This window comes from Prunus avium, chromosome 5 (assembly GCF_965620075.1).
Source record: "Prunus avium chromosome 5, drPruAviu1.hap1.1, whole genome shotgun sequence".
Lineage (NCBI taxonomy): Eukaryota > Viridiplantae > Streptophyta > Magnoliopsida > Rosales > Rosaceae > Prunus > Prunus avium.
Genome location: NC_142288.1, coordinates 24280966 through 24304070, shown reverse-complemented (window position 1 = coordinate 24304070; position 23105 = coordinate 24280966). Strand labels below are relative to the sequence as shown.

The window sequence follows — 23105 nt, the reverse complement described above, 5'->3', positions numbered from 1 at the left end:
CCTTTTTTTAGTTGGAAAAGAAACAAGAAAAACAAGAAATTGGGTGTCCAAAGCAAAAGAATATTCGGCTAACAACAGACCTTATATGGGCTTTAAAACTGCATATCCAATGAGTCCCAGATCGACAGACCCGAATTCAAACTCAGCCCAACTAGGGTAGCAGGATGACTGGGCCTTAAAGCAGAAGCAATCAAATTTGGGCCAAACTCCAATGCGGTGTGTTTTCATTCACTGCCTCACAAAATTTGGTGAGAAGTCAAAATAGAGGCAATAGCAGCAATAGGAGTTGTGTAGGGTTTTAGAAGAGAGATACAGTTGTTGTCTCTGTGGGTTGTGGAGGCCGGAGGGGAGAAGAGAAGAGTTGTTTAGAAAGAGAGACAATCAACTATGGATTCGTTTTCATCACCATCAAGTGGATCTTCTGCAACCCAATTCAACCCTGACGCTTTCAAGGACCAGCTTAAGAACCAACTTGCTCAGGCTTATGCCGAGGAGTTCTTGGAGGTAAATCTCTCTATCTCTTTCTCTCTTTATATATATGGGTTTCTTATATTCATCACCATATTGGGTTTATTTTGTATATGTAAATATGCAATCTTGGAGTTGAGTATAAATTTGTTGATTTCTGGCTCACTTGTTTTAAGTCTTGTAATAGAATGCCGTGCCTTAGTTTGTTTGATGGTTAAATAATTTTAGTATGCAATATCAGTTCATATTTTTTTCTATGTTCGTGAAATTTATATTGAACTTCAAATATTTATCAAGGTATAAAAGTTTGTTCTTTTAACGCTAGTGAGTTCCCATGGATCACTTGTTTAAGACTTGCAATAGAATGCCTGCCCTTCTTTTGTTTGTTGGGTAAGCTATTTGAGTCTGCAAATACTTATTCATGCATGTTCTGTGTATGTGTGAAGCCTATTTTGAACTTATAGAGGTATTAAGGTATAAAAGTTTGTTCTTTTAATTCTGGTATTGTTGTGCGTTTCTTTTGATTAAAAGAAAATTCTTTAATGACCAAATAGAACTGCGTCTATCTTTTCTTCTGATTCCTATTTGTTAGAAGTTAGACCAGTTAGAGTTTGTTGTTTCTTCAACAAATCAAATACTAGTCATCATGTCTATATTCCTTTCTTTTTCCTCTGGTTTTCCTTGTGTTTGTCAAGCCTAGGCTATGACATACTCCGATACGTTTATGATTAAATATGAGTTATATCTTCTTGGGAAGTTGCCTTGGGAAATTTTCCAAAATGTTGGATATGAAGTATGAAGTTACTAAGAATCTGAGTTGGGGAAATCGCCCTACCAAACCGCATGTGAATGTAACCCTACATAGATAGCTTAGACGAATGTAGTGTATTCATGCTGATATTTCAGATATCTCCATGTCTGCATATGCTTAGAGATGAGGCTCTTTCAGGTCTTAAGTTTCAACATTGTGATGCCATTATATGGTATTATGTACTCAAACTTACAGGCGATGTTAGTTATTACTTTCTTGAATTTCAAAGGAAAATCTCCAAGTTTTTTAGTTTTTTGAATTCACTTTTCTGTTGTTTTCTGTATATGCCAGTACCTCTTTTCTTTTTCTGACTGTTCTTCTCACCCGTTTTTCATTTGTCACGCAGACCCTGAGGTCAAAGTGCTTCGACAAGTGCATCACGAAACCAGGATCCAGCCTAGGTGGGAGTGAGAGTAGCTGCATCTCTAGATGTATGGATCGCTATATTGAGGCCACGGGCATCATCAGTAAAGCTCTCTTTAGTGCATCCCCACAATGAAATTTTGGGGATTAAATTGTTTTCTTTGAAGAAAGTCGAAGTTGCAAAAGTTAAAAGAAACTACAAATGCAAGTAGAGATTGTGTTTTGTATTCTATCTCGAAGATAATACTTTCATTGGAACAGATGTTTAATTCATTATGCTTGCTAATTTTTGTACTTGGAAGTTTAGCTATGGACATTGGAGACTCTTCCTCTGTGCCACTCTCTTACTGCATATTGATTTAGATACTCTAGCCTGTTATAGTAGAGAGCAGCGTATGCATGCTTTAGAAATATAGCAGTGGATTTTGTGGCAAAATATATAGCTGCATTTAGATTTTGCTTTTTGGGTCAGAAGTGGATTATATAAAAAGCCCATAAAGGCAACAGGGTGAGAAAATCGCAAAACAATGGAAGCCCAGAAGGCTTAAAAGCACATACAAGAGAGAGACCAAACTTGCAGATTTTACTCGCAGACGATGTCTCTGACATGACGAAACTGATGAAACTTCCTTGCGGTTTACATCATCTAGTTCTTCATCTTGGTGTTGGTAGCCTAAGATTAAGAAAGACTTATCTTATATTTTGTTTGGTACGGAAACTGTCTTATTCATTTGTCTACTTTAAAACCTTCCTCATTCTGAGGGTTGGTTTGTAGCTAATGACGTTGGTATAGTGATGCTACTCTAATTACATCATGCAAATTGAGTGGCATTTTTAATCTGACAGGGAATAATATACTCTGATCGGTCAATGTATATAATTAAAACAAAGTTGCAAAGGACTTAATAAAAAAAGACATTCACTTTTGCACCTGAAGTTTTGTATTTCATTCGTTCTTTTCAATAGTGTTTCTAGAGAAATAAAATTTAATAAATAATGATGGAATTTGTATTTGATTCGCTCTTTTCAATAGTGTTTCTAGATAAATAATGATGGAATTTTCCGTGAAAAAAGAAACAAAAAAGAAGTTGTGTAATTGTATAACCAAACCAACCCATCAACCAATATTAACCACAAACGATTAGAGACCTCTAAATTTTCACAATGGTTTTAGCTGAAATTGAATTGACAACTTTCTAAAGTACGGTATAGCTGAGGTACCTCTCTCTCTCTCTCTCTCTCTCTCTCTCTCTGTGACGAGATGAAATTGGAGTATCCATTTCTTCTTTTCCTCCCATAATGTCTTCCCACTTTAAAGTTTAAAACCAAAACAATCACGTCATCTAATTTGGTGGTTCCTCTCATCTTAGCTTCAATGTGTGATACCCAAAATTAAGAAAGACTTGCCTAACTTATTTATTAATTTTTCTGATGGACGTTAAATGAAACCAAGATATTGAGTGCTGGAGATGTAGGCAGGTGGAAGCTAAATCCCTAGAATAAGACATTCGTGTTACATCATGCAGATCGTAAAGAATGACGTTTCCTATAGTGACGTCACTCTGATTACCTCATGCTAGGTCTGCCAAGTGTCAACCTTGTACACATTCCAGGATAATTCATTCAACAATGAAATATACGATTGAAGACTTCCCCTCCGTAATGGAATTGTTAACTTCTTGTATGTTCTTAATTTATATCATCAAAACAAAACCATGAGATGAGACACTGAATTCAACCTTTTCTGCTAAATATTTCCTGACAGCAAACCAAAACATTGACATTTTAGAAATTCGAAAGTTTTCATGATATGATATGAGAACAAATCAAAGTTGACATCTAAACTAAAGCTAGTTCACTCTTATCTGGAAGTGATGAGGATCCACATGAAGTCCACATTTACTTGTTTACTTAATCTGCTCTTAACAGACAGAAACAAGTATTAATTATTGCTCTTAATCATGCGAATCATTAGAGAGTGTGACGTAGCAGAGTTATGTCATCTAGGTGACCTCATTCAAGCTCCGTATATAAGATTGGGCTGGGGAATCTAATCACACGCCTCATTACGTGGGTCCATCCATGCCGACCTGAATCAGACCGACCAGCCAAACCATTAAAACCACCATTTTTTTCTTTTGTCCGTGGTCATGTTTTTGTGTATTTTAATTAAATTAGACCTTTCATTTCTTGCATTGTTTTCTAGCTATGCACACAAATTTCTTCTGGCCATCTGCTTTGAAGTATATATCACAAGCTACACATTTAACTTCTGATAGTGAAGCTTTATATATAATATGAGTAAAAAAATGACTTCCTATATACAATTTGTACACGTTTTCCAAGCTACCGTCTGATGATGACTTTATGAGAAAGCTTCTACAGTTCTCTGCTTGACTATATATTATTTCTTCTTAGATTAATGTTACAAGGTTATCAAGAATATTATTGGAGAGAGGTTAACATGGTTGCTGATCAGTTGGCGAAAAAAGAACATAATTATAGCAATTTTTGTATTTAGTTTAGTAATTTTTCTTTGGATGTTGTTGCTAAAATATATTTTGTCATGTATGGTATTAAGATCTCGAGAAATCTAATTTGTAATGTTTTTCTGTTAAAAAAAAAGGGTTTTCAAGCACATATGTCATATAAAAATGATACTATTATAATATCATGCCACCAAACCATTTGTCTCTTCAAATGTTATAAATAGGGAAATGGGGATCAAAACCACAATTCACCAAACCTACCAATTCAGTTTTTGCAAAACTTCTCTTCAGTCTTGAGCAAAATGGCCACAGCAACAAAGCTACTGCTAACAGACCTGATGTCTGGTGTGAACCATGTCCCCTCAAACTATATTAGGCCCATCTCTGACCGTCCAAATCTATCTGATGTTCAGATATCAGATGCCTCCTCCATTCCTCTCATTGATCTCAAGGACCTGCATGGCCACAACCACTCTAATATTATCAAACAGATTGGCCTAGCTTGCCAAACTGATGGTTTCTTTCAGGTATATTAATATATCTCATTATTTCATTGATAATTCTTACACATACTGCATGTTTACATAAATGAATGAGTAAACAAAATTATGGACCAACCCTTTTATATTTGTCAGGTGAAAAATCATGGGGTGCCAGAGGAAATGGTCAAAGACATGTTAAGTATAGCAAGAGAGTTTTTCAAGTTGCCAGAAAGTGAGAGGTTGAAGATGTACTCAGATGACCCTTCAAAGACCACAAGGCTTTCCACTAGTTTCAATGTCAGGACTGAAAAACTTTCCAACTGGAGGGACTTTCTGAGACTCCATTGCTACCCTCTTGAAGACTATGTCCAAGAATGGCCTAACAATCCCCCATCATTCAGGTAAAAAAAGGGTTCTTGCCTTTTCTGTCAATTGATCATCATCTTATGCTTAATTAATACTTGCAAGGGACTTGTAGCTCAAGTGGTTAAAAGTATTTATTCATGCGTGCGAGGTCATGTGTTTGATTCCCCTCTCCCCAATATCGCTTATATCCAACATACTCAAACTCATTTACTTCTAATTAATTAAATTTGGGTCACATAACTGATGATCTGGCACTTTGTTTTTCCACAGGGAGCAAGTGGGTGAGTATTGCACAAGTGTGAGAGAGCTGGTGCTAAGATTGCTTGGGGCCATATCAGAAAGCTTGGGCTTAGAAAAGAACCATATTGTTGAGGCATTAGGCAAGCAAGGCCAGCATATGGCTTTGAATTACTATCCACCCTGTCCAGAACCAGAGCTTACATATGGATTGCCTGGACATACAGATTGTAACCTAATCACCATCCTTCTCCAAGATGATGTGCCTGGATTGCAGGTCCTTAGAAATGGCAAGTGGGTTGCTGTCAACCCCATTCCCAACACTTTTATTGTCAATATTGGTGATATGATGCAGGTAAAAATTAATTAATATGCCCTAAATATTTGGAACTATTACCTTATTAATAATTAATAAGACCTAAAAAAGGCAAATTCTTATTGATTTTAATTTTTTTTTTTCTCTCAATTTTTTTTTGGTAGCAGGTAATTAGTAATGATAAGTACAAAAGTGTGCTGCACAGAGCTGTGGTTAACTGCAACTCAGAGAGAATATCAATTCCAACCTTCTACTGTCCATCACCTGATGCAGTGATTGGGCCAGCCAAGGACCTGATCAGCCATGATCAACCAGCCATGTACAGGAACTTCACATATGCTGAATACTTTGAGAAATTCTGGAACAGAGGACTTGCAACTGAGTGCTGCTTAGACTTGTTCAAACCTAATTGAAGACCATGTATGCGAATGCTGCAATTTTATTATCATTAGCTTTGTACAACTACCCAAAATGCCCTGAATAAAATTTTGCCTTCTTTTTGTGGGTATAATGACAGTTTAGTACCATGTGATTGTATTGGTAAGGCATATTAGTCCATGTTCTCTCGATTTTTCCGTCAGATCTCCCGTTAGTTGCCTACATTGCACTTATGGGTCCTACATTTTTGCTTTTTTTGTTTTTGTTTAGGTGTCATACAATATTTAAAAAAATAATTAAAAAGAGAAAATATGCTAGGACCGGGACTAACATGCCTTAAAAGACCTAGGTATCTAATTGCAAAAATCAAGAGGACATGAACTAATGTGCCTTACGAGTGCAACCACATGGTACTAAACTATAATTAACTCTTTTTTTCATAACTTCTTTGCATGCATAAAACATAAACCATACACAAATACTGGTGTGCATAGTAGAAAGAAGAAAGGTTTACAGATGCAACAGTTGAAGGTGACATAATTTCAACCATTTAGATGCAGAAATATTGAGACTTAGGTGGAGCTTGATTTGGGTTACAATGGTAAGCCCCTTGCAATCTTTGGAATTTCTAAAGTTCTCTTTTTGTCACATCAGTGATTTATAAAAAATTATCCCAATCAAATTGGCTTTTTGCTTATAGCCCAGTACACCAGATTCTCAAACATGATAAGTGTGGCCTGATTATTAAAATGTGAACCCCACAAGGCTGTAAAATATTCCTCCTTTATGACTTTCCCTTTCACTGTGTGGCTACTGAAGAACACCAACTGCAGAATATTTTATCTTTGTTTTTTTACCCCTAATACTGCTGAATATTTTTATTTAGGTACTGATGCAGAATATGGTGTGTTTTATATGAAACGTGTTTTTGTTCTTACCTATGAATGATGGAACTCGTCCTTGCCTTTTATGTAGTTCCTGTTTTTTTATTATTATAACTTTTTCTTTTGTTCTTGTGTTCTTGTTTGTATTTACCTAAATGGACCAAATAATTTAGGGTGGTGATTTTCCCACTCCCCTTTTGTCCACTTACACTCCATTTTGTTTTTTAATAGTTTTTACTATAACAAAAAAGGGAGTGTAAATGGACAAAAGAGGAGTGGGAACATACAATTTCTAACGAAGGGAGTGTAAGTGGATAAAAGAGGAGTGGGAAAATCAGCTCCCATAATTTAACTTTGGAATATATCGGTCCAAGTTGCATCTGGTATGTAAAACAGGTTTTCTTTTGGGAAAATGCTAGGGAGACCAACTTGGGAGACCAACTCTCTAATAGAGCGTGGGACCCATTGTATTGGTGGGCTCCACCTCTATTAGAGAGTTGGTACACAAGTTGATATCCCAAGTTGGTCTCCCTAGCATGACCCTTTCTTTTGGGGGTAAAAAATAAGGCTGTGTGGTTGGACCGACAAATCCGGCGGGTTACCAAATATAACATTCGCAAACCGTTTGACTTTATGGTAAACGATGCCGAACCGTTCCGACGACTTGATCGGTTCGGTACAACCAACCATCGGCAAACCGGCCTTGGTTGATCCTGTAGCAGTTCCTAATATGGTCTTCCTCCAGTTGTTGGTTATGAGCATTTGGTGCGGTTACCACACCGAACACAGCCCTAGTTAAAAATGTAAAGCAGGTAAGTTTCAAACAAATTTGTTAAATGTAGCAAAGTTTAATTTATGTTATTTGGGCTTCCAGGAGCAAACCTCCTTTTTTTTCTTTTTCTTTTTAATGTAAGGCAAATTGACTTTGGATATAATAAAATGGTGCAGTCAAGCCTCCAAAATAGAAGCTCAATTTCTTCGTCTAGCAACTAAAAAATTTCAGAATACTTTGAAACGTTGAAAACCATTTTCAACTCTCATGCATATATAAAAGTTCAAAACAATAAAAACCAACATGCCAACATGAAGGAAAAACAGCTGACAAAAATGTCCACTAATGAAGAAGAGGAAACTCACTCCCAATATGCTATGCAACTAACAAGCGCATCACTTGTGCCTATGGTGCTCAAAGCAGTCATAGAGCTTGGAGTGTTTGACATACTGCACAGAGCTGGCCCTGGAGCCTGCTTTCAGCCACCCAAATAGCATCTCAGCTTCCCTCTAACAACAACCCAGGTGCCGATTTGGTTCTTGATCGTATGCTTCGCCTTCCGTCTGCTTACTCTGTTCTCGCTTGCTCTGTCACCTCACACCAAACTGATGGGAAGGCTCTCAGGCTTTATGTCATTGGCACCTTTACTATATTTGTGCGATGACAAGGTCATCATAGATAGCTGGTATTTTTCTTTTGAATTCTGAAAAATACTTGTCATGTTATATGGATGCCTTACAATTTGACGTGCACAAATTTTTCCTTTTGTGTTTTTAATGAGTCGTTTTTGTATACGTGTCAAACTGTGGTCATCTTCATATATTGTAAATTCTTTAAGAAATTAATGTCACTGCAGGTTCCATTTGAAAGATGCAGTTTTGGAAGGAGGGCTGCCATTTAGCCAGGCCTATGGAATGAATATGGTGGAGTACGTTGGGAAGGATGAAAGACTTGGTGGAGTGTTCAAGGACTCAATGAAAGAGTTCAACCCCATTTTTATGAAGAAGATTTTGGAGACTTATAAGGGTTTTGTAGGTCTAAAAACACTGGTAGATGTGGGTGGTGGTGATGGTACTATCCTTAACATGATAATCTCCATGTACCCTGCTATCAAGGGTTTCAACTATGATTTGCCTTATGTTGTAGAAAAGTCTCCCTCCTATCCTGGTACGATATCAGATTCTTGCTTCCCATCAGACAATTTAGTGTATCACTATTTACTTCACTCTGCTTTGTTGACTTATGGAGTTGTTTTGCGTTCAGGTATAGAGCACATTGCAGGAGATATGTTCGTAAGGATTCCGAAAGGAGATGCCATTTTCATGAAGGTTAGGTTTGTTAGAATTATCCAAATTCTTCAAAGTACTCAAAAGATTTTTTGATTTCCTACGAAAAGTCTGCTATCGTAACTTGCAACTAATGTTAATGATTTTAAAAACAGTGGATGCTACATAGCTGGGATGACAAACATTGCTTGATGATACTGAAGAATTGCTATGAGGCCTTGCCAAACCATGGGAAAGTGATAGTGCTGGATATGGTGATACCAGAAGCCCCTGAAACTAGTCTTTCTGCTAGAAGTTTGTTTCGGTTTGATGTGTACCTGATGATGAACACTAATGTGATGGGAAAGGAGAGAATAGAGAAAGAATTAGAAAGTTTGGCAAAAGAAGCAGGGTTTTCAAACATTCGAGTTGCATGTTCTGCTTTTACTTTTTCAGTCGTCGAGCTATTTAAAAACGTGTAATATCCAGTTGGATGTGTTTTATTTTTGTATAATTACTCTTCTTTTCATTTCAATTGCTTGTAATTCTTTTCATCATAAAATGCAGCAGATTGCAGACACAAGTATTTTGTGCACAGAGATATGTACTAAATTGTAATCCCTTCAAAATAAAAGTATTTTTTTAGCAAACCAAAGAGACAGTAGATACGATCTATCAACTGTGGAAAAGAATTTAAGTCTTAAAAATGCCTAACCCACCTAATTCCAACACTCAAGCTATGAAAGATTATCCCCCTCCAAATCTACTGACGCTCTATCTGAATGGTTATATGACTGATATTATATTCTCTCTTGATATAGTCTATAACCTTTTCAAGTACCATGTCAGCATTAGCATCCGGCTTCACGATAACATGGCAAGCCATTAACACCTTGCCAACAGTTATGGCCCATATGTGGAGTTCGTGAATGGCAACTACCTCATCCATCTCACAGAGGCCTTTCTCAAGCTTTGTGGCATCAATCTCTCTAGGAGTGCTCTCCATCAGAACCTCCAAAATGTTTCGCAGCATCCTGATTGTTGTCCCCAGCACAATCAACGAAAATACAAGGGTGCATATCAGATCAATAATCTTCCACTCAGGCTTGTACCATATAATTCCTCCACCAATCATCACTCCAATACTCTGAATGGAATCCCCAAGTACATGAAGATAAGCCCCCTGCACGTTGATATTTTGTTGCTTCGTCTTTTCAACTTCTGGTTTCTTTTCGCCTTCACAGCCAGGCTTGAGCAGAGGTTCCGTGTGATCATGATTGGAGTGCACCACATGATGATGAGAGTGTGTCATCACAGTAATCCCATGGCTATGTGTATCATCATGATCCCCGTTACTGTGATGATGATCGCCGTGTCCATGACCATGTCCATGTCCATGTCCATGTCCATGATCATGCCCATGATCATGACCCAATAAGAATGCCATGGCAATGTTAACCACTAAACCAAATGCAGAAACAACAAACATGAGAAAGCCCTGAACTTCACCAGTCTCGTTGACAAGTCTATTAATGGCTTCATAAACAAGGATCCCAGCAAGAAGCCAAATCATCTGGATGGAAACAAGAGCACCTAGGATTTCAATCCTGAAGAAGCCATACGACTGACGAGGAGTTGCCTCCCATCCCGATGCCCAAAGAGAAAACAGAGATATTGCAAATGCTGCAACATCTGACAATAGATGAGCAGCATCAGTCAGAATTGCAAGACTGTTGGATTTAATACCCCCAACAACTTCCACACTCATGAAAATAACACAAAGTATAACTGCTATCAAAAGCTTCCGCATGGATGCGGACCGTTCCTGTGCATCTTTGGAACTGGTTTTAGCATCTGAAAATCCACACGGTCCTTCCCCGCAAATCTTTCTCACACCCAGGCTTGTCTCTATAGCTGGCACATCTCCAGATACTTCAATTACATGCACATGCCCAGAATTGTGCACTTCCATCTGAAAAGCAACAATAAATTATAAGAGATGAGGCGTTAATCAGATTTTTTAGGCGAATGCTGGCAAATTTTTATGTCAGATATAACCACAAAAATCACATAAAAATCAGAAGAAAATTAAAAACCAAGCTTGAGAGCAATAATAGTGGGAAAATGACAACATGAAACTGACTGAATGAATACAAGATGGCAAATAACAAAGATTGAAAAAAAACAAGCACATCTATAAGCATTTGATTGGCTGTCATGGAACTCAAAGAGAGCACATGAATAAACGTGTTTTCTCATGTCACCTCCCTAACTAGATCATTTGTATAACAGCCCAACAGAATATTCCAATTACAGAAAAAAAAATATTATAATGTACTTCTGCCCAATCCTATATTTGTCCAACCATCCTTCAGATACCCAATTTCGACCTACCTCTTGTACATTTGTATCTTCCCAACAATCATAATTACAGGTTAGATAAGATTAAGAAAAGCTACTAGAAATAGGGCACCTCAATCCTAAAACTTTGCCCTGACACCAAAATGCAAAGAGGGCATATCAAAACATATGTGACCCCAAAGGCAGAAACACAAAGAACCGAAGGAATAATACTACTGGAAATCGTATCTTGCATTTCTTTAACTACTCTTCAGCATCCTCCTTAGAAGCATTTCAGGTAGTGCCCTCATATCAATCACCATGATCCAATTGATGACAAACATTTATTCTTATAAAAAAACTAAAATCTAATTGGCTGAAGACCCAAAAAAACGTTGTATAGAGCCACACCAGTAAAATTCAGAGGAGATACATAAGAATAAAAGAAAGATACTGGAGGCATACATGAAAATTGAGAGGATGGGAATAACAAATCATTATTCATACCTTAATCAGAGAACAAAAGCATACGTTCATAAATCATACAAACAAGGATAACAACATATAAAAACCAAGCCAACAAAAAAAGAAAACTTTATACGCAGCTGTTTACGTGTGCATCCATATAACCAAACAAAAAATCACGAGAACCATCAAGCAATATCACGTAAAAAGTGCAGAAAAACAGAGCAAAATCCAAAACAACTAATATAATCAACAACACCCAAATAAGATAACATAATAAACTCACTTTACCCTCTCTTTCAGGATCTGGGTAATTGAAAAGGCATTGGATTTATGGATTCAAGTACATAAAAATATAATAAAAAGAATATTTTTATAATGAATCCAGAGAGAGATAAAAGATAGAGATACCTCTGTACGCAGTAATGTTCAGAAGGGCAACGTGAAGCTGAAAAAAAGGTACGAAACGTTGGAGCTACAATAGAATTGTGGTGGTTCTCAGATTCTCTAAATATTACTGTGGAGGAAAGCTTTCTGCTTGAAACATGACATTGATATAACAATATTTAGAGAGAGAGAGAGAGAGAGACGGTGGTGCAAATGCCACAATCGCTAATTTCACTTTCAGAAGGTCTAGGGCTGAATAGTTGTTGCTTGCGAAGAAGATTCCTGTCCTTGTGATGATTTGGTTTTCCTTGTTTGCTAGTACATGAATGACAATTAAAGATTTTGTTTATTTTACCTTTATATGCCCTTTTGCCTTTTGGGCCGCCAATCCATGGATTGGTTTTTTGGGTACTTCAATCCAATTAAAAGTCCAATTCTAATAACTATTGTCTTTATATTCTTGATTTTTTGCTTCAAAATAAAAAAAGGGAAATAAACAAGAGCTGCCATCAAACAATGGTAAATAAATAGCACATTAGAATTGGATTGCATTAACTAAAACACTAACTTGTCGGACATCTAGAATAATCTTCACTGTCCAGTATACATGGCTACAATAAGGATATCATCAAACAATGTAATTATTCTGACCAAAAAAAAAAAACAATGTAATTACTATTGAGGGGACCTTACTTATATAGTGTGTCAATTAGATTTCTCACCCATAAAAATAAAAACCTAATCCTAACACAAGTAGGAACGATAATCATCTTTCCTGAAAGCTCTTACATATATGACCACGTTCGTTATCGACAATGTTATTTCCACAACATGCGGATGAAGAGTCCATTTTTTTTCAAGAACAAGAGGTTTTTTTTTTTTTTTTTTTTTTTTGGGTTGTGTCAATGGCACAATAATTAAAATAGTAACACAAAAAGAATATAAAAGCAAGCAATCTGAAAGCAACCTGGCATGGACAATTGGCAAGACGATCGAGAAAAGTAACACTAATGGACGACACCTAAGTTTCCACCAGGAGCGTGTATGTACCTATAAAAATACTTGGGTGTTTGGTTGTTGGATGTGACCGTCACACCATCACGTTTAGAGTACAACATCACCATTATAATGACACTGAAAAATTTATTGTGTATTGAAAAGGAAGAAAATTCAGTCTATTTGCCACATTATTATTCGACATTTGACATCATGAGGCTGAGTAATACGGCATCACTTAATCATAGTCATAGTCCATAATCACAGACTGCTTGAAGTTGAAATCGCTTTCCTTTTATCTTTAATTTGATCATGGATATAATCATTAGAAGTAAGGACATAATAATTGTGATTAAGCATCAGATTCAACCAAAAAAAGAAGTAAAAAGATGATAAGAGGAGGAACAAGAGTAAAGAATACAAGGATGAAGAATTTATAACCAACCACCAAAAATGGAGGTGATAGTTTTTACATACTGACTTCCCATCAGTCCTCTACTAACTTACAACAAATATGATTTTAAGAACAAAGCCTAATAATCAAGGAAACAAAATGTTGAAAGCAGCACACACTACAGCAGAACTTCCTTCTTTTTCGGTTCTAGAACAGGAGGATCGACGTCGATCCCCATATTAGCTGCAGTGCCTGCTATAATTCTCATTGCTGATTCTATAGTTGTGCAATTCAAGTCTGGCAGCTTTTCTTGTGCAATTGTACGCAACTGATCAATGGTGACCTTTCCCACCTTCTCCAGCTGTGGGTCTTTTGAACCTTTCTCCACTCCTACATACCACCCAGCACAGATAAACAAATATTCTACTATTATGCTAATCAAAAACTGGCAAGGAATAGCATTTAATTAATCACCAAAACGATTGTTATGTGATTGCTCCTATTATAAACATATATAAAATGACAAACTATAACAACCATCCAAACTATTTCAGGCTTTCCAGATTGTGATAATTCTCAAAACAGTGACCAAGACTCCACGAGGAGCATATGTGACAGATATAATCAAAACCAATTACCATACTGATTGAAGTAAATAACTATCATATTGTGCATAAAAGTAAGCATGCCAATTTTCCTTAGTTTTATCCTGAGATCTGCAGCATTCTGGAAATTGCTCTAAAACCTCATCTACGATTCACTCCAGCAATTATTCGTCCAAAAAAAAAAAAATTCACTCCAGCAATTATGGTAGCTACTCAAGTCTATGGCTCAATGGCAGGAGATACTATGCCAAACTAATTGGCAGATGAAAACTCAATGGCCAGTTCATGATGGCAGAACAATACAGACCTCACATTAATAAATAATGTGAAGTGGGTCACCCATGAAGATCATTCATCCACACCACCTTAAATCTTTTCAACTTGAAACAATTTCCTTTTCTTTTTTTAAATTCTGTCAGTGTGAGTACAAAAGTACAAACTAATCCTAGCACAAGAATATTGGGTAAGATATCCATTGGATTGGATGAGCATCAATTAGCAAATTAACATGGTAAGACATCTTCCAATACAATCAAATTCCATTGTTTAAGAGAACCAACATCAAACAATTAGAGAGCAAAATGAAAGAACAGAAAAGGAGCATATACCTGCGGCCTTAAGCAGCAAAACCGAAGCAGGCGGGGTCTTCAATATGAAAGTGAAACTCTTATCCTGGCATCAAAAAATCTGATAAGATAGTCAAAATCTTTCAAACATTAACCAAGATAATGAACAATTTATACCAAAAACGCAACACAGACTAACATCATAGACGGTGATTTCAACTGGAATGACATAACCAGCCTTGTCCGCTGTCCTGGCATTGTAATCCTTACAAAAAGCCATGATATTGACACCCTTAGAACCCAGAGCAGGGCCAACTGGTGGAGCAGGCGTGGCCTTTCCGGCCTCCAATGCCAGCTTTATCATTCCAATCACTGCAAAAGGAAAACCCATCAAGGAAATGAATTGGAATTTGTTGAAGACGAAGCAGAAAAGTGAATCTGAAATACCCTTCTTGGCTTTTCCACCGGGCTTGGCTTTTGGGGGAGCCATGGCGATGACACTGAGACGTCTCCGAGTTTGGAATTGCAGGGACGTGTTGGGGTTTGAAGAGAACAAGCTGCTTATGCTTATGGGAGAGCCCCAAAGCGAAGAAGAGAGCTGACTTTTCACATTGTTTGGGTTGCTGCTCTTCTTTGAAGAGAAAGAGGAAAGGACATGGTGACAGGAAGACACAGAGGACGCCATGGCAGAGGTTTGAGTCACTGAGTCTCAGCTCAAAGGCAAAGTTTTGGATAAAACCCAGTATCCTATCTTCCAAGAGACGACCTCCGTCTCTATAAGGCAAGGAAACGACGTCGTAATTTTAGGTTGGGCCATAGCCTGTAATCTGTCAAAAATGATAGTAAGTTAGCCCATGAGACATGAATAATTGGGCCACCTTCTGTTGAACCCAAACTAAACTTCGCTTGACAGTCCAACAGTGGATGTAAGACTCATATCGCTTGACAGTCCACATCTACAATCCACATATGACACTCTCCCCATAGAATGATTCGGGCTCATATAGCATTGTTTAAGAAACAAATTTCTATGTCACGGATGTATAATTTTATTTTCTCTCTCACGTTACGTAATTTAGTATGTCATGAAAAAGATACATACACAAAGTATATGCACCAATGACAAAGAAGTTTGTCTCTTTTCATAAAGTAGAAATTATCACATGACAAGAACTTAAAAGGAGTATAGATATGAGAGTCGCTATGAATTAATTTATCCTAAAAGAACAAAACTAAGGTAGTAAAATAGCCCGCCAACACCTAGCTTTTTTTGGTAATAGCAAGTGAGCAACCACTCCGAGTCGTAGACCTGAACGGATTTGACTCTCCCCAGGGGGTGTTTTTCACAAGGTGGGATTCGAACGCTGGACCTCACTGAGGCCAGCTAACATTCGCCCACTTGCAGGCCTAGCCAGGATATCCACTAGACCAAACCCCTTGGGTCGCCAACACCTAGCTTTGTTATAAGGAAAAACAATATTTCTTCTCTGCTTAAAACTGAAAAGAAAACTGCGTTCTTATTATCTATACGAAGAATGCTTGGTACGTTAGTACAACAATACATGTGTGTGGGTGATTTTCAGTTGTTGAAGTAAACAGGGTTACGATGGCGACTGTCTCTACCTTTTTGGTTTTTGTTTTTTTTAATTGTGCCATCAGTATGGAAGAAATGTCATCAGTTTCACCCAACTATGTCAGTTTTTAATGCTAATAAACAAACCCAACAATTTGTTTCTGAGATATTTAACGTAACAGCCACTCCTTTTAGTACAAAAAAGACAACATTTGCTTAGGCCTGCTGTTTTGGCTTTGAACCGATCAGCAAGCAATCAATATCAGACTTTTCATATATTCTTCTCCTAACCGCATTTCATAAGCCCAGTGCAGATAGAATAATCCCTCAATTCAGGTTAGTCTTCGGAAGGACCCAAGATATCGTGACTTGTAATATATTCTACTTCGCATGATGACTTGTCTTTTTGGTCGTCGCCGTCGTTCTTGAATCCCTGCAGAGTGCTGTGCAACTACTAGTGAGGCTCATTATACAATTTCATGGGGACTGATTGGTTTTTGACTAAAGTCTATTATTTTATTTCATCAAGAAAGAAGAGACCTAGAACAGTTAAAACCCGACCATGACTAGGTTTACAGACCGAGTCAAGTATCAACCTTGGTGTGCACTTGACACTCATCAAGTATCAAAATGGGTCTGCAGACAGAATTGATATTATCTTATCCATGAATGACACATTTACGGCGAAAATGACATGGGTGACCTCAGTCAAACATGTGTTTAAGACAACTCTAAACCATTGGAGTTTATTATTAAAATCGACATATTCAATTCCCCGGCAATGTATAACATATGCTATATAGTTATACATCTGCTATATGTTTTGTTCAACACAACACACCTTCCATCCCTCTTTCCTTCTGTATCTCATGGGGCTCCCTTGTGTTTGCATAAAGATGCCGAAATGGTGCATAAGCATCGGGACACTTCTAAGCCTGCTTCAGTATTTCAAGGTAATGGTGATACTGGCACTTAGTCATCTGCGTCTGCTCAAGCCTTCAGAACAGATAACTGAGTCAGCTACTGACTCCATGGAAGAACATCATCATCCGAATCCAAACAATTATGTTCTTGTGTTGGATCGTATGTGCCCGTCGATAGTCCCCGTCCCAATTCATGTCCTAACTGCATATATCAAGAGGAGGCTTCCAGTAGTGGAGTTTGTTCAAGTTCTTGAGAGATACACAAAGCATGCAAGTGAGGATACGGTATGCTATATATGCTTGGAGTACATAGAGGGAAGCCATGAGGTGAGGGAACAGTGCAACTGTGATCATGTGTTTCATAGGGAGTGTCTAGATAGTTGGGTTAACCAGGGCCAGCTGACCTGCCCTTTGTGCAGAGCTATGTTGTTTTCGCCCAAGAGCAAAAAAACGAGCTGTGGAGGAAATCCATGGACAATGGATAGGGATGCTTACTTGGATAGATTAGATTTCATTGTGAGATGAATAATAGTAAACTCTTGCCCTCCAAATTTATAGTTTTTACTTTGCTTAAACTTTGCTTGAGCTAGTTGAAATGGCCACAAGAGAGTTCAAAATAGACATCTCTGTAAATTATTACTTGATCTCCATACTTGTAAATTACTGTAATGATTTTAAATTCTGAGCCTGAAAAGCCGTAAAATTACATTAGTTTGAAGAAATGGTTAATCAGTCACATGAACTAGCAATAGTTGATGCACTGAACCTGCATCAGGCAAACCAACAAACAACTTGCCTACAATCACAAATGGGTTTGGTTCAAAAATAAATAAACCACTTCAGAAACTGGTAAAAATCAACAAAATATGGATATCAAAAGTCTATATATTCATTGATTGAAGCAGAAGAAACTTATAAATCATGCCATTACAGATTCAAAAACCATCAAACACTTTGTTCCCTCATAACAAGTTTTACAAAGGCCCCAAATCAAAGAAGGGATTTGATTACATATGCTAGATTTAACCTCCGAAACCATAGAGGGTTCTTCCCTGCCTCTTGAGAGCATAGACCACATCCATGGCAGTCACCGTCTTCCTCCTGGCGTGCTCAGTGTAAGTCACAGCATCGCGAATCACATTCTCCAAGAAGATCTTGAGAACCCCTCTGGTTTCTTCGTAGATGAGGCCGCTGATGCGCTTCACTCCGCCTCTACGAGCAAGTCTTCGAATGGCGGGCTTGGTGATGCCTTGGATGTTATCCCTCAGCACCTTCCTGTGCCTCTTTGCCCCACCCTTTCCCAACCCCTTTCCTCCCTTTCCTCTCCCTGACATTTTCTCGGAAAATTTTTTCACCTTCCAAACAGTTCGATTTTTCACCTAATCAAGTGAATGTGGTGATTTGACTAATGAGGGGAAAGGGGCTTTTATAGTGGGGAGCGATCTTTGAATTTTTGCTTTGCCGCTTCTGTTTGAGTTTTTTCTGCGCGGATTTTTGTGAATTTCAATTGAGACGTTGGATTGAAACTTATCGACGGCTGGGCGGGTCGATCCGCGTGAGTGGCATTGTCTTAACTGAACGGTTGATTATGGGTCATCTGACGGCTGAGACGAGATACTAAAAGAGAACCTGGATCACACGCAAATGTGGTTTTGCGGCTGACGCATTCAATCTTAAATTTAGTTTATTATTATTACTAACCTCTCCGCACTTGCTCCTGCACCTGTGAGAGGCCTTTTTTAAAAAAATATAAATTTATTTTAGCATTAAAAAAGATAACGGGTAGCTTAGGGTTTAGGGAGAGCTTGCCCCCCGAATGGGGTCCGACCTGGCTCGAGGGATTAGTCCGCAGGGGATAACCTTGGATTCATCCAAAAAAGATAATGGGTAGTTGTGTTCCATAAAAATAGGATCCATTATTTGATTTTTCTTTTAATTTTAATTTTTTAAATATGAAAAAGTGTGAATTTACCATATTATCCTCATTGAATTAATAGTTTCAATTCTTAATATTTGCATTAACCAAGGGCATTTTTGGGTAATTTGAATGTTTTACCATTCTCTGCCTTTTGCTTTATATATATAGATTATTATTTGTGTCCAAGAGATTGGAGTTTATTACACTAGATATAATTTGCACAAATATTAAAAGAGTGATCAATGATGCTCTTGTCACATGCTTTAAGGTTCGAATATCTTAATTTATTTTACCAAAGATTGGAATTTAATTGTATTCAATATCAATTGTGTTGAATTTTTTATATATACAAAACAACATTATGGGAGGAGGAAATCAAGCACAACACCTTGGGTGCATATTTGTATGCTCTTGACCCTTTGATTTATCATCCATACAAAGCGTCTGGTATACTGCCAAAATATGATCTATGCTGGTCCAAACCCTACATTTTGAAATTCTTGATGTCCATGATTGGAACATATTGGAGCAATTTAAAATCTTACAAGTTGTTATTTAGTCATATTTGATTTCCCAGAGATCTCATACATCATTATATGATTCAAATCCGATCACACGAATTGCTATGGGGCTCCTGACAAGATGCTCTCCATCTGTCCATGTTAGGCTCCCAAACTTGTAATCTCCATGCATCTTTTGAGTTGTGAAGAAGGTGACTTTGAAGGGAAGAATTTGAGTGGTTATATTGAAACTTAAAGTTTGAGGCTCAACTGTCATTTTTATGCCAGGAGGAGCATGCACCAATGCCTTGTACTTTGAGTTTATGTGCCCTACATTTGTCACTGTTCTTGTCACAGTTGCTGTCCTCTTGAGGTTTGGGATTGTGATGGAAGGGAGGTTGAGGTTCACCCCATGAGTTTTTGTTATGCAGTTTATATTGGTCTTGGTTAATCTGGTAATTGAGGCACTGCTGTAACCAAGGGAGCAGAGGAACTGGATGTAGTCATCTGTACTAGCATTGAAAATGAGGCCCGGATCGATTGCCTTATTGGGATCAACATGGCCACCGCCTATGTCGAAAGGGTCAGCTTCCTTGCGGGTTAGGCCTTCAGCTGAAATGCTTGTTCCATCTGTTCCAGTCTGGGAAGCTGCAATTTGCATAAGAGTTAAGTGGTATGTGTAAGTTGTAGATGAGCATGGACTTTAGTTTTCACTGTAAAAATAGATGTTTTGGTTTTGACTTGCCAGTGGTGACTAGGGCTGATTTTATTGCTGAAGGAGACCAATTAGGATGTGCAGATTTGATGAGAGCTGCTATCCCTGCAACATGAGGGCATGCCATTGAAGTTCCTGATAGCAGCGCATAACCGTTGCTATGTTTCGTGTCACGTGGTCGAAATGCAGCTATGATGTCTACGCCCGGTGCAGCTATGTCAGGCTATGTCCATTGATCAAGCATTGTATAAAAAATAGGTCATAATGACATAATGCAGATATGAAGAGAAAGTAAACATGGTATTTGATATGTGTGTCTGTTTTTTATATGATTAGTACTGTTACCTTCAGAACTTCTGGTGTCATGGAACTAGGTCCTCTAGCTGAGAAAGAGGCAACTCGTGGAGAGACCCATTTCCCAATAACAGTTTTTGGGTCACTGAGCTTTGCAATTGGAAACCTTCATTGCCACAGTAAACAACTCAATTTTGTATTATATGTGTGAATATGTCCACTTTAATGTTGTCTCCATCTTCTTATGTTCTTACCGTGCTTTTCTGATGTAGGAAAGTATTTGTGTCCCTACTTCATAACCTACTCTGATGCATGGAATATCGCATGACGCGAGCCCATCGTTGGGAAACTGAGCAAATATAAGTCCAACCCCTCCGGCTTCCTGCACAGTGTTTGATGCAGACTCTATGTCCTGCTGATCTGATTTTGAGAAACAAAGAACTATTTTCCCTGAGGCTAATGTTGCGTTGAGACTTCCAGGCTGACAATCCTTGCTTGAAGTAAAATGGAAGATTGTGACACACAGAACATGCAAAGATAAAGTAAGATATTAATAAAAAGGAAAGAAGAGTTCTCACGCTGAATCATTTGTCCGGTCTAAAGCTATGCGTTCGGAGTATATGATGCCAACAAATCCATGCTTATGTTTTCCAATGTCAATGGATTGGCCCTGCAACAGACAGCCATTGCAAGAAATCTTAAGTGACTGCTTTATTTTTCCTATTTTTCATTCCAAGGATGAGTTAGCTTTACCCAAAGAGTGTGGTTATTTCCAAGTGTAATGGCCGTTGGGAAGGCCCTGTCTATTGTGGTGGCTGCTACAGTTATGAGCCATGGTGCAGTGTTCACAATGGTTTGTGAGATAGGGCCATCATTTCCTGCTGAGCAAACAACTGTAATCCCTTTTGCGGTTGCATGGAAGGAACCAATTGCAATTGAATCGCGCTGATCAACGTACGAGAACAAAGGAGTCACATTGCCTACAGAAAGAGATAGGATGTCCACTCCATCATGAATGGCCTTGTCAAATGCCTTTAGAAGATCAGCATCAGTGCATCCTTCAAAGGCCCAGCAAGCCTTGTAAATTGCTAATTGAGCAAGAGGTGCTCCTCCTCTGGCTAACCCTGAAGCTAGTCCTCTGTAGTTGGCTCTCTTGACAAAGTAGCCAGCTGCTGTGGAAGCTGTATGAGTGCCATGTCCAATTCCATCCCTTGGTGACAGAAAGTCCACCACAGTGTTGGTATCGTTAATATTTTTAAAATGTTCAATCGCGCCTTTTCTAAACCAGCGAGCACCAATAATTTTTCGGTTGCAGTTGGTGGAGTTAAAGTGCTCTCCCTGCTGACAAATTCCTTTCCAATGTGTTGGGATAGGATCCATGCCTTCATCATTAAAACTTTCAGACTCTGGCCAAACACCTGCATATATTCAAATTTGTGTTCAAGTACAGTTTGAAGTGTACTAGTATGTATAATAGGGGATGCTACCTGAATCTATTAAACCAATGATAGTTCCTTTGCCCATGCTCTTTGTTAAAAGATTTCCCGACAAGTGCTGATGGATCCCAATAAAATCCCAACTTCTGGTTGTGTGGAGCTTGTGAATTCGATTTCGAATCACCTGGACAACTCCAGGAAACTCTGCAGTTTATGGTGTTAGCAATGAATGATGATAAAATAGTATGCTCATCATGTAGTTTCTTGCTAAATACCATACCCGCAATTGCTTCTGCCTGAGATTCTGTTAACCTTGCAGCAAATCCAGAAAAGCCATGCTTATAGCTGTATATAATGGATCTGTATGCAGCTTCTTTGCTTCAAAATGAAAAAAAAAAGGAGCTTTCTTGTTATGTCTTTCTATATCTAGGAATGCAAATCATTTTGACGTTAGGACTAAAAGAATGAACATTGTATAGAATAAAGCCATACCTTCCTAGCAAGGTGGTTAGTATTTGATGATGAAACTTTTTTGTCGATGCAGGATCATCATTTTTTTTTCCTCCCAAATATACAATGTGCACCTGAAAACACTCCTTGTCAAATAGCTGTGCAGAAAGAACAAAGAAAATGGAGTTGGAGCTAAAACTTGAGATTATGTATATACACTCACTTCACTTGTGGCCTCAACAAGTATTATTGAGACATGGAGATAGTGTTGAAGTAAACAAAGAGCAAGAACCACAAGAGAGTAGTTTTTTCTTGCACATATCCAGTCTCTTCTCGTTTTGGAATCCATCAACAAAATGGAAGACTCGAAAACTCCAGAGATTTTCTACAGGTATTGTGCACTCTTTAGAAGCCAGCCATCCCTGCATCTGTAATGGTCCTAGTGGAAATGTTAAAAGTCGAAAATCTTTTTTCTCTTGTAATATAATGCTCAATCCATGTGAGGACATCATTTTGGGTAGAAAGTTTTTCCTCAAAACTTTGAATAATTTGCTTTATCTACTTCCTCAGCCTTTTCTATTGTCAACTTGAACAGTAGGGCACACAAGCTTGGTGTGATGTGTATGCCAAGGCCAAGCATAATCTTTTAGGACCAGCAAAAAAGCATGAATATTTTTCATCTTTTATTCATCTGCATTCTGCTGTGCCTTTT

General features: G+C 38.0%; 7 protein-coding genes and 1 pseudogene across 8 annotated transcripts; 4 read left to right on the top strand and 4 right to left on the bottom strand.

Moving 5' to 3' along the window:
• The first annotated feature begins 261 nt into the window (after positions 1-261).
• Positions 262-1956, top strand: TIM13 (translocase of the inner mitochondrial membrane 13). The gene is made up of 2 exons (XM_021960844.2): positions 262-504; positions 1626-1956. The coding sequence occupies exons 1-2, from the start codon at positions 388-390 to the stop codon at positions 1776-1778; spliced, it is 270 nt and encodes an 89-aa protein (XP_021816536.1). The 5' UTR covers positions 262-387; the 3' UTR covers positions 1779-1956.
• A 2156-nt stretch (positions 1957-4112) lies between these two features.
• Positions 4113-6044, top strand: LOC110758939 (protein DMR6-LIKE OXYGENASE 2-like). Its single transcript, XM_021960917.2, has 4 exons — positions 4113-4658; positions 4767-5014; positions 5250-5571; positions 5700-6044. Exons 1-4 carry the CDS (start codon positions 4434-4436, stop codon positions 5943-5945), a joined length of 1041 nt encoding a protein of 346 aa, XP_021816609.1. The 5' UTR covers positions 4113-4433; the 3' UTR covers positions 5946-6044.
• Positions 6045-7777: 1733 nt separating this feature from the next.
• Positions 7778-9386, top strand: LOC110758861 (caffeic acid 3-O-methyltransferase-like; annotated as a pseudogene). The gene is made up of 4 exons (XR_015836083.1): positions 7778-8221; positions 8415-8733; positions 8830-8894; positions 9008-9386. The product of XR_015836083.1 is annotated as a caffeic acid 3-O-methyltransferase-like (transcript).
• A 48-nt stretch (positions 9387-9434) lies between these two features.
• Positions 9435-12341, bottom strand: LOC110758860 (metal tolerance protein A2-like). The gene is made up of 2 exons (XM_021960790.2): positions 12048-12341; positions 9435-10803 (listed from the first exon to the last, which is right to left on the bottom strand). Exon 2 carries the CDS (start codon positions 10801-10803, stop codon positions 9595-9597), a length of 1209 nt encoding a protein of 402 aa, XP_021816482.2. The 5' UTR covers positions 12048-12341; the 3' UTR covers positions 9435-9594.
• A 1089-nt stretch (positions 12342-13430) lies between these two features.
• PRPL11 (plastid ribosomal protein l11) lies at positions 13431-15339 on the bottom strand. The gene is made up of 4 exons (XM_021960824.2): positions 15032-15339; positions 14784-14956; positions 14627-14690; positions 13431-13803 (listed from the first exon to the last, which is right to left on the bottom strand). Exons 1-4 carry the CDS (start codon positions 15267-15269, stop codon positions 13592-13594), a joined length of 687 nt encoding a protein of 228 aa, XP_021816516.2. The 5' UTR covers positions 15270-15339; the 3' UTR covers positions 13431-13591.
• A 1628-nt stretch (positions 15340-16967) lies between these two features.
• LOC110758957 (uncharacterized) lies at positions 16968-17825 on the top strand. Its single transcript, XM_021960938.2, has one exon. The coding sequence runs from the start codon at positions 16976-16978 to the stop codon at positions 17603-17605; it is 630 nt and encodes a 209-aa protein (XP_021816630.2). The 5' UTR covers positions 16968-16975; the 3' UTR covers positions 17606-17825.
• A 126-nt stretch (positions 17826-17951) lies between these two features.
• Positions 17952-18477, bottom strand: LOC110758890 (histone H4). The gene has a single exon (XM_021960850.2). It carries the CDS (start codon positions 18412-18414, stop codon positions 18103-18105), a length of 312 nt encoding a protein of 103 aa, XP_021816542.1. The 5' UTR covers positions 18415-18477; the 3' UTR covers positions 17952-18102.
• Positions 18478-19368: 891 nt separating this feature from the next.
• Positions 19369-22849, bottom strand: LOC110758936 (subtilisin-like protease SBT3.9). The gene is made up of 10 exons (XM_021960914.2): positions 22617-22849; positions 22436-22527; positions 22224-22321; positions 21995-22147; positions 21261-21925; positions 21086-21177; positions 20762-21001; positions 20559-20673; positions 20244-20436; positions 19369-20146 (listed from the first exon to the last, which is right to left on the bottom strand). The coding sequence occupies exons 1-10, from the start codon at positions 22740-22742 to the stop codon at positions 19581-19583; spliced, it is 2340 nt and encodes a 779-aa protein (XP_021816606.2). The 5' UTR covers positions 22743-22849; the 3' UTR covers positions 19369-19580.
• Between the last annotated feature and the right edge of the window lie 256 nt (positions 22850-23105).